The sequence below is a fragment of the Nansenia antarctica genome (genome assembly GCF_963989245.1).
Source record: "Nansenia antarctica genome assembly, chromosome: 1".
In the NCBI taxonomy this organism is placed as follows: domain Eukaryota; kingdom Metazoa; phylum Chordata; class Actinopteri; order Argentiniformes; family Microstomatidae; genus Nansenia; species Nansenia antarctica.
Window position 1 is genome coordinate 54,120,843 of NC_137674.1, and position 11,136 is coordinate 54,131,978.

Sequence of the window (11,136 nt, forward strand, 5' to 3'; positions counted from 1 at the left end):
CCAAATGTTGTAGAAAAAAACAACATTTACTTTTTTTATTAAGGCTGCCCTTCTACCTACTTTGTGGTAAGAGGCACAAGAGAATGTTGAATACAATAAGCTGCCTATCGTCACAATCAAAGGGGACAGACTTTTTTTTTTAACCCATATCAAATGATTATGGGTTGCAGGCTCAGAAAACAACATCAACTTCACACGCTTATTCACTGAAATAATCCCAAAATGTTCTTCACCAAGCAGTACTTCCAAGTCTCCCCTTCATCAGGAATAAAAAAACATTTTTAAATGAAAGGGTCTGTGCAGCTTGATGTGACATTTCCCCCTTGAATCTATGACAGCCTGTACTATTGAAAAGTTGCATACAATTGAGTTGAAGAAATTCTAATTTGCTTTTGCCATTTCACTCTGTACAGTCCATCTCAGTGTGTCCATTCTTGCTGTCCATAGCACATGTCTTACACTCTCTCCCCTTTGGCCTCATGGCCAGACTTTTGAATAATGGCACAAGAACAACATTTGCTCAAAGGCATATCAAACTGAGATCTCTTTTTCAGTTAAGTTTAGAGGAGGCAGGCATTGCATTATCATTTACAGAACAGTATCCTGTTCCACTCATCCCACCCCAACTCATATTTTATCCTTATTTTATCCTCACATTTACATATTTATGTGTCTTAAAATTGGTCCAGGGTGGATGTGCAGACCTGATGCTAGCTGCCCACAGTGGTCTGGGTAGATGTCCTAGCGATGCTAGCGGCCCACAGTGGTCTGGGTAGATGTCCTAGCGATGCTAGCGGCCCACAGTGGTCTGGTGAGTAGGCACCTCTTGTTGGGCAGCACTTGGCACGTCAATATTGGGGTCATCATCCACCTGGTAGCATTTCCCAAGGTTCTTGATGATGTGGAAGTTGGAGCGGGCCGTCTCTGTAATACTGTTCTCCAGCAGCCACCCATGGGACTCAGAGTCAAGGTCGCCTTGCCGAAGGACATTCTCCAAGGCTGTCTGCAGGTAGCGCACTCCTGTTAGCACAGACAACTGTGGAGGAAAAAAGCACTTAATCAGAGAGCTGTGCATACAGTGGAAATTGAATAGATTTCTATATTTGTGCCTTCGACACAGTCAACCACCAGAACCTTCTCTCCATCCACTCATAACTGGGCATCTCTGGCACTGCACACTCCTGGTTTGCTTCGTACCTGGTGGGTCGCTCCTACCAGGTGACTTGGAGAGAATCGTTGTCTTCTCCACGAACCCTCACCACTGGGGTATCCCAGGGCTCTGTCCTAGGGACCCTACTGTTCTCCCTCTATACCAAGTCTCTTGGCTCAGTAATCTCCTCACATGGGTTCTCCTACCACAGCTACGCAGATGACACTCCACTCTTCCTGTCCTTCCCCCCCTCTGACCTACATCTGGCAACACGTGTCTCTGCATGTCTCGCTGACATCTCTACATTCTCAATGTACTTCTCAATCACAGTGGAGAAATCTACTGTAACCCGCTCCCAGACAGCCAAGAACCTTAGAGTGATCCTGGACAACCGCCTATCCTGTGCGGAGAACATTGCAGCGACAGCAGGTTCCTGCAGATTCTTCCTTTACAACATCAGAAGGATACGACCATTCCTCACCAGAGAAGCAGCGCGACTCCTGACCAAGTCACTGGTCATCTCCCGCCTCGACTACTGCAATGCACTCCTGGCCAGGCTCCCCGCCTCCGCCATCAGACCTCTGCAGCTCATCCAGAATGCTGCTGCCCGTCTGGTATTTAACCTCCCCAAATCTCAAATCACCCCCCTCCTTCGCACCCTTCACTGGCTCCCGATAGCAGCTCACATCAGATTCAAGACCCTGGTGCTTGCCTACCAGGCAGCAAAAGGGACAGCCCCTGCGTACCTCCAGGCAATGGTCACGCCCCAAACTTCAGCCCGTGCACTCCGCTCCTCCACCTCTGCTGGCCGACTGGTCCCACCACCCCTACGCCAACACGGCAGTCGCGGCAGTCTACTACCCCCAGCACTGCGTCTCCGAGACACCTGCTTCTCCCCTATACTGTGCCTCCTAAGACTTCTACTGCCCCCCTTGTACTGTCTCACCAGTGCCGCCCTTGTACTGTCTCTCCAGTGTCTATATAAAATAAAATAAATCACGACAACTGCCAACAGCCCCTGGCCTGAGCTAGATTACTCTCCCTGCTACAACTGGTGAATTGATGATTCACTTGCTTAGTCAAATGTAGCGATTGTAAGTCGCTTTGGAATAAGGCGTCTGGTAAATACCAAAAATGTAAATGTTAATGTATATTTTTAAAATGATTATTATCAGGCAATGTTTTTCCACCTTCTACAAAAACACTATTTACATTTTTTTACATTTTTTGGCATTTAGCAGACGCCTTATTCCAAAGCGACTTACAATCAATACATTTGAATACTAAGCATGTGAATCAGCAGTCCACCATTCGTTGCAGGAAGAGTACTCTAGCTCGGGCCGGGGGCCACTGATAGAAGGAAAAACCTTCTCCCTATTATCGCCTTCTACTAAACTTTTTTTTTTTTTTTTTTTTTTACTGGAGAAACTGAGAAACAGTACAAGGGGGGCAATAGAAGTTCTAGGGACACAGTAGAGGGGAAAGCGGGTGTCTTTAGGAGACGTAGAGGTGAGGGTCGGAAGATGTCTCAGGAGGAGCAGTTAAGATGTAACCTGAAGAGATGGGTCTTCAGTCTACGACGGAAGATGGGTAGTGACTCTGCCGTTCTGACAGCCGTGGGGAGCTCATTCCACCAGCGGGGAGCCAGTGTTGTGAAGAGACGTGATCGGGCAGCCCGACTGCTGTGTAGAGGAGGAGGGGCCAGTCGGCCAGCCGAGGTGGAGGAGCGGAGTGAGCGGGCAGGGGTTTGGAGGGTTACCATTTCCTTCAGGTAGGCAGGGGCTGTCCCTTTAGCTGCCTGGTATGCAAGCACCAGGGTCTTGAATCTGATGCGAGCTGCTATCGGGAGCCAGTGCAGGGTGCGAAGGAGAGGGGTGACATGCGAGTATTTGGGGAGGTTGAATACCAGCCGGGCAGCAGCATTCTGGATGAGCTGCAGAGGTCTAATGGCTGAAGCGGGGAGCCCCGCCAGGAGTGCATTGCAGTAATCCAGGCGGGAGATGACCAGTGCCTGGATCAAGAGTTGCGCTGCCTCTCTGGTAAGGAATGGTCGTATCCTTCTGATGTTGTAGAGGAGGAATCTGCAGGAGCGAGCCGTTGCTGCAATGTTCTCCGCACAGGATAGTCGGTTATCCAGGATCACTCCAAGGTTCTTGGCTGTCAGGGAGGGGGTTACAGTAGAGTTCTCCACTGTGATGGAGAAGTCTTGGAGAGGGCAGGCTTTCCCGGGGATGAAGAGGAGCTCAGTCTTGTTAAGATTGAGCTTGAGATGGTGGTCAGCCATCCAAGTTGAAATGTCAGCGAGACATGCTGAGATACGGGTTGCCACGTGTACATCAGACGGGGGGAAGGACAGGAAGAGTTGAGTGTCGTCTGCGTAGCTGTGGTAGGAGAGCCCTATCTAAACCCTTGTGTATAAGTGTGCAAAATAATGTGCCATTTTTTCTCCAAAAGGGCGACTGACGTGAAATCATCAATAACAATATACAGTATCTTTGGTAGTATACATTCCAAGCAATTAACAGTTACACTGTTATCATGATAACAGAATGATGGGGGTAGTGGTGGCCTATAGGGAGTTGGACTGGTGATCAGAAGGTCATGAGTTCAAATCCCACCTGGGAACACCACCACTAGTGTGCCCTTGAGTAAAGCACTTAACCCTAACATACTCCAGGGAGACTATCCCTGTAATCTCTAATTGTAAGTCACTTTGGATAAAAGCATCTGCTAACTGGTTAAAATGTAAATGATGTCAGTTTACATACTGTATGGTCACATTGGTTGTCAGAATCTGTATGATGTCAGGAAACGCAGCATTCCTGTGACATTGTTATTTAACAATCCCGAAGCTGCTGTACCGTGTCCTATGAGATTCTTTGCCAATGCCATAATGCTATATTCTTTTTCAAATCTCAATTAAATAGAATTGCAGTGGGAGATTATTTTAAGAATGTGTAAGGTATTTTGACAGTCAGAAGGTGTGGTAAAGCCAACCTCAAACAGCCAGATGACAAGCACGGTGAAGCCGATGGACTGCATGATGTTAGTGTAGTGGTCCAGCAGTGCCTGGCCACAGCCTCTCTTCCACAGGTTGCGTTCCTCTGCCTGGTAGTCATAGTTGTAGTGGGCCGTGTTGTTGGTGACCTGATGCTGAATGCAGGGCCGCGGAGAGTAGGGATTACAGCAACTGAAGGGTATGGCGTCCATAAGGTACTTCCCATCCACATTACTCCTCAAACGACTGAGGAGACAATGAGAGGACATCATTAGATGCATAGGGTGCCTAAAAGACAAATTACTTAAAGGATAGTAACATTAAACAATTATGTAACAAGACCAAACATTGAGCTGAACACTACAGTTTTTAACACATACAGTGGCCTCCAGCTAGGTATTGTAAAGAGGAAGCATGTCGTCTTCTATTAGCTCTATACTATACTTGATTTGATTCTCAGCTTTAATTCATTTTATTTCTTTCAGATTGGTTTCAGATATCATTATATCAGAAAGTATTGGAAAAAATAATGTCCAAATAAAGCAATTATGTTTAGGATTGGGTCGACTCCTTTGCATGCCATAACGGCCTGATGTCTGCGACCCAATGACCCCACCAGATGCTGGGTATATGTGACACATTCTAGTCTAGTCTGAGGAGTTTCAGTGTTGTACACAAAGTGCTTGCCAGAGACTATAGAGGTAACAACCAGAAATGGCAGCCTGGTGAGGTTCTGTCACGGACAGGACCACTGACTTACACCGTGAGTGTAGGGCCTGACATCGTCTGGCGCAGGCATGTTGACCAGCTACTGGATGCAACAGCTCGCAATACCTCAGCTAAGGAATCAGTGGCACCTCCAGACTCGGATGAGTCTACTCTGGCAACACCAGAGGACTTTGACACTGATAATGATGCTGAACCTGCACAGGCTGTTGAACCTCAACTGAGGGCCACTGGCTCTGGTTCTCAACCAAGGCGTTACCCTGAGAGAAATCGCAGAGCACCTCAGAGACTTGAATTGTAGTCAGGACTGACTAACTTACCTTTGATAGAGCATTATATTTCTGTTATGGTTAGTTACTGAACACACTGTTCACTTTGTGATGTTTAGGGGTTACATCAATGCTGGAAGGGAGGAATTGTTATGTATGCAATAGGCATGGGACTATTTTATGTTGTTGCTATACTGTGGGTGCGCATTGATATGTACATGTTATGTTGGTGCGTATTGATATGTACATGTTGTTGTTGAACTTGACGTTGACAGTAAAGATGTGAAAACTGTAGCTCCTTGTTCATGCATCCTTATTACTGTTAGTCCAGGCAGAAGACGTAACAACATCCTTATTTCTTCATGTATGAAGAAAGAAAAGAAAGGAAAGAAAGAGTAGTATTACAATGACAAATCATTCAGAATGTTATAAGTTTTAATATTTCTCAATCGTGCCAACGACACGTCATTTCACACGACTTTGTGCGCAACATAAGCAAGATGGAAATATCTAGCGTGCCTATACTATCTAGCAAAACAGGCTTACTTCCGAACCTTGTTCACCCTTCCACCACGTCCAAACGGAAAGGCATAGCGACTCCATTCAAGTTTTGCTATGTTCCCCTGTTCCTAAGGTTTTTGATCATAGTTCCCCGGGATTTGTTGACCTGTTTGCTAAAGTTGTCATACCATTCCCCTCTCCCTCCCAACACCCTGCCATCTTTAGAAGTCGCCATTGTATTGAAATGCTAAATGTTTTCTATTTAAATCCTTGATCATCCGTGTGTGACATTCTCATCCCCCTCCCTTCTAACGTTTTGATGCCGGTACGTTCTGATGTTCAAGTTCAGCATGCACCGCATTATAGCCTGTTATAGTTTAGTTTCACCTATTAGTGAAAAGAAATGAAAGAAAAGAGAGAGAAAGAGTAGTATTACAATGACAAATCATTCAGTATGTTATAGATTTTAATATTTCACAATCGTGCCAATGACACGTCATTTCATGCGACTTTGATCGCAACATAAGCAAGATGAAATGTATCCGTCACATAGTTGTCATGGCAAGAGAATACCGAGATTTGTGGCAAGAGAAACCGGCGTAGTAGGTGAGAGCCTGCCCTTTGATTGATCGGAAACGATCAAGAAAAAGATGACCCTCCCCCACAAAACAAGAAATGCTAAACCCAAAAACATCAGAAGGAATTGGGAGACATACAGACAACTCGAAAACAACTTGGAAAACTCATGAAAGGTGGGTCCTGAAATTTGATCAAGTGCAATGGTAGAATTTTTTTTTACTCACTAGATCAAATGACCCCACCCATGGCGGTTCTAGTGTTAAGCCTATTGACCGATCTTTGATCTTTCAGTCAATGGTGTGTTAGGCCTACCAGCTTGACATACCAGCTTAAGGAAGTGGATTCTGCTTCTTGCGTTTTTCACTTAAGGTTTTAATATTTTGGTACGGTTGAAAGGTTCTCATAATTTGCTCTGGCCATCGAACCCTTGGCCATTTGGCTCCGGGGGGAGGAGAGAGTTGAAGGCATCACCAGGATGGGCACTACTCACAAGCTGTCATTATACGCGGATGACTTGCTATTATATGTTTCCAACCCTGTCTCATCCCTCCCAGTCGTCAAAGACATCTTAATACAATTCGGCAGATATTCCGGTTACAAGCTAAATTTCAATAAAAGCGAGCTCCTCCCCATCAATAAATCAGCTAAGAAGTTACCCCGGTCCTCCCTCCCATTCAGAGTTGTCCTGGATGGTTTTAAATACCTGGGAGTTTTCGTCACCACCTCATTTGACGACCTTTTCGCAAAAAACTTCCGCCCTCTCATTGATAAGGTTAAGCTCGACATGACTCGGTGGTCCTCTCTCTTCCTGTCCCTGACGGGCAGAGTTAATCTGGTTAAAATGGTGATTCTCCCTAAACTTCTCTACTTGTTCCAGCACGTCCCAATCTTTATGAGCAAGTCCTTTTTCCATCAACTAGATCAGCTGATATCCTTGTTCTTATTGGCTAATAAACCCCCACATATTAAGAAAGCTATCCTACAACATCCCCAAAAATCTGGCGGTTTAGCCTTACCCAACTTTATTCAATATTACTGGGTGTGCAATATTGATAAACTCTGTCATTGGTTCAAAGACAGGGCCGAAACACCTCCCTCATGGGCCCAGATAGAGCTACAGTCATCAAAGGTCTCCCTTCAGTCTCTCCTCACGGCACAACTTCCTCTCAAAATTCACAATATCTCCCAAAACCTAGTTGTCACCAATTCTATTAAGATCTGGCTACAATTTCGTAAACATTTTGGAATGGATAAACCTTCCACCCTGGCCCCAATCTATGAACATCATTTATTCCCACCCTCTTCTTCTGACCCCACCTTTCGTATCTGGCGTGACAAAGGCTTAGTTAGTGTCAAAGATCTCAACAAGGACGGAATTTTTACCGACTTTGCAGAGCTCTCATCCAGGTTTGAACTGCCCCAATCTCACTTTTTTCGTTTCCTCCAGGTCAGACATTTTATTAAAACTAAATATCCCCACTTACCCAATCATCCACCCGGGTCTCTGTTCGACTCTTTACTTAGTCCAAAGCCCGCTCAGAGATGCTCTATCTCCATAATTTATGACTCCATTGACTCCCTCAACCCGGCTCCAGCAGCCTACCTGAAACAGACCTGGGAACAGGAAATTGGGGTGCGATACTTGACGACCAGTGGGATCAAATCCTTGATCTAGTCCATTCAACTTCTATGTGTGCTAGACACGGCTTATTACAATGCAAGGTCCTCTTCAGAGTACACTACACGAATGCTCGACTGGCAAAAATATATCCGGACACCAGCGACACTTGTAACAGATGCAAACAATCACCTGCTAACCATACCCACATGTTGGTCTTGTCCGAAATTGACAGACTTCTGGTGTCAGGTCTTTGATACACTCGGGACAGTTTTTGGCAGGAACCTCGAACCTGAACCTCTCACAGCCCTATTCGGAATCCCACCGCCTACAACACCCATTTTTTCACTGACAGAGGTTGCTTTTACAACCCTACTGGCAAGACGACTTATTTTATTTAAATGGAAGCATACCCTCCCCCCTTCACATAATAGTTGGCTCAAAGAGATCCTGAATCACATCAAATTAGAAACAAAATGATTTCCACTTAGGAATTCCAACACAACCTTTGACATGACTTGGAAGCCCTTCGCTGATCACCTGAGTAAGACCACCATTCACCCAGATGATGATTAGATTAGATTTTATTTTATTGTTTGTTTGGGGTTATGCTTTTGGTTTGTGTGAAATGTATTACTTTTCTCTCAGGGATATTACCATTACGTATTATTTCTCGTTATCAATTATGGACTGTGGGTGGGAAACACCTGTGGGTATATCAAGCTGTGTAGGAGCTGATGGAGTCACGTTTTGGCTCCCTATTTTCTACGTTTTTGTTACTGTTTATATATAAATATAAAAATTTGTAATGCTGCCTACATGCTGTTATTCATGTCTAATCTGAACCAGCTCACCCGATCACCCCAATCGGTAATGTGTATTGTCTATGTTCATGTCTAAAAAATCAATAAAAATCATTAAGAAAGAAAGAAAGGTTCTCATAAAAAAAAGTATGACTCATAGGTTGTTAAGAACCAATGACACAAATTGTGTGTAATTTAGGAAGAAGGACAGATGAAGTGTGACACAATTAAGAACAAAGAAGAATTATAGTAGCTTAGATCGGCCAATTGACAATGGGAGGAGGTCACAGGCATCAAGCCCAGGGCAGCAATAACTGGTGCCAGCTATGTTTTTCAGAATAGGCACTACTGTTACTACATTGTCTGGTCAAATCTGAAGGACTCTGGCTAGCTGTAGCTCTCCCACTCTACTCAAGATGAGCTCAACCAATTCTACTCAGAGCCCTCCCTCAAGATGAGCTAAACCAATTCTACAATCTGGCGTTCATTGTTAAATTGCTTGAATATAAGCAGATTATGCCCCCCTGCCCATTCATAACAGGTAGCACAATAGAACCTGGGGTTTCCTTTAAACTTACTCAGCTACATCACTGCGGGTCATGTCCAGGTAGCGCTTGCTGATCCACTGGATGTGGAACCAATCACGGTAACCCGAGTTTCCACAACACTGGAACTGGATTTGCAGCATGTCCACAGCGCGCTTCAGATAGCAGCGACCCGGTGTGCCCGAGTCTTTGTAGTAGCGCATAGCGTGGCGTAATCCAAAGAACAGCGACTCCTCCAGTTCGTTGCGCATGCTGTAGCACATGAGTGCCCCCATCAGGATGCAGAAGGTGAAAAAGAAGGTGCACACGATGTAAGGAAGCATCAGCAGCTTCCAGCGCAGAAACTTGGTGGTGTCGACACAGTCATAGCAGATCTTGCCACCCAGGAAGTTAATGCCACAGGCCACCAGACCTGTGACAATGAGCATGTTGGGCACAGAATAGATATTGCGGTCTGACATCAACTCCTGCCGTTTCTGTATCTCCACCAGGAGGAAGAGGCCCAGGCTGAAGAGGATGATGCCTGTTAGCACAGAAATCCAGTTGAGGACCCACAAGACCTGCGCCAGCTTGCCCCGATTGGTCTTGGTGAATGTCACCTTTAGGACTGCCATTTTGTCCTGGCGTGCAGTATTTGTGTGTTGTATCAAAGTCTTCCGTCCTCATCCAGGATTGGAGGGGCAGCCGAATTAGTAAAGTGGACCAGGTGGGAGTGGAGGTGAATAGCGTAAAGGGTATGAGCGTGGACTGTGAGCAAGAGGGAAGGATAGGGGAAGAAGAAAGGTGTGGAGCTATTTTCTGGCGGACCTCATAAGCTGCTTAAGAGGTATTTTTGTACTCTGGTGTCCTTAGTGGTATAAGCAGGTCCTATGATCAAAAAGAAGAAAGACACAAGGGCAATTATGCTTTTTAAATTTTATTTATCATCTAATAGCATTCGGAATTAAATACAGGACTCAAGGCATATAGATAATTACAATCAGTATTCAGGATTTACAAAATATTACCTCCATTTATCCCACATTATACTATTATGTGTTTAAGGAATAACCTATAATTTAAAATTATCAAAATTAAGTATGAAAAAGCCCATAGAGTGTGATGATCCTGCATTTTTATGCTTGTTGCAGGCTTGTAGATATGCTAATAGTGTGACCCAATAACAATTTGTTGGTAAAGCTATGGTCAATTATAGAACTCCAGTAATCAGATCAGTATGGATGTCAACATTCAGCATTGTCACAATAATAAACCAAAGATGGTCACAGGTATGCCTTCATAACTCATGTAACATTGTTAACAACAAAACCTTCTACACAGAACATCTACCACACTGGACGACAACACCAGCTGTTAATAAACACCATACAACACTTATGGTTGTTACCTGCATGTTGGTGTGCTTCTACCATGCTCACATTGTTAAAAGAAGGCACTTTGTCCACTCAGTTGCATTCTGGAAATGTATTCTTTTTGGCCAAAGGTCATCCCCCGAAGAAGGTGCCGGCAGAGCAGAGGAATTCAGTCTCAGTTAGAGGTAAGGTGGCTGAGGAAGAGTAGCCCACCGCCCCCAACCCTTTCCAACTTAATCCCCTTATCATTCGTAAGCCCTGTAATCTTAAGGACCCCCCCGACAAACCAACAAGACCAATCAACATGCATGTAGCACTGGGTCGCCTTTTGCTCTTCCTTCAGGACTTTGCTTTGGATATAGTTTGTTATCTTGAGAAAAGCAAGGGCCCACTCATTGATCCACCATAGACTACTGTATGGGCAAAATAAATCACACTCTACAATGTATGTGGAATTTACAGCAACACCTGTCAATATATAAAAGTTGTTATCCCTAAATTCCACATACAGAGGATCAATGAGTGGGCCCTTGCTTTTGAGTGGAGCATTTCTCAAGATAACAAACTATATCTGAAACAACGTTCTCCCTATTTT

At 44.8% G+C, this 11,136-nt stretch overlaps 1 protein-coding gene across 1 annotated transcript; it reads right to left on the minus strand.

The window, feature by feature from the left end:
* Window positions 1–790: 790 nt before the first annotated feature.
* Window positions 791–9,803, minus strand: LOC308151270 (photoreceptor outer segment membrane glycoprotein 2-like; the record flags this gene model as incomplete). Its single annotated transcript, XM_080524108.1, has 3 exons — window positions 791–1,036; window positions 4,148–4,394; window positions 9,223–9,803. The coding sequence occupies 3 exons, from the start codon at window positions 9,801–9,803 to the stop codon at window positions 791–793; spliced, it is 1,074 nt and encodes a 357-aa protein (XP_080380234.1).
* Between the last annotated feature and the right edge of the window lie 1,333 nt (window positions 9,804–11,136).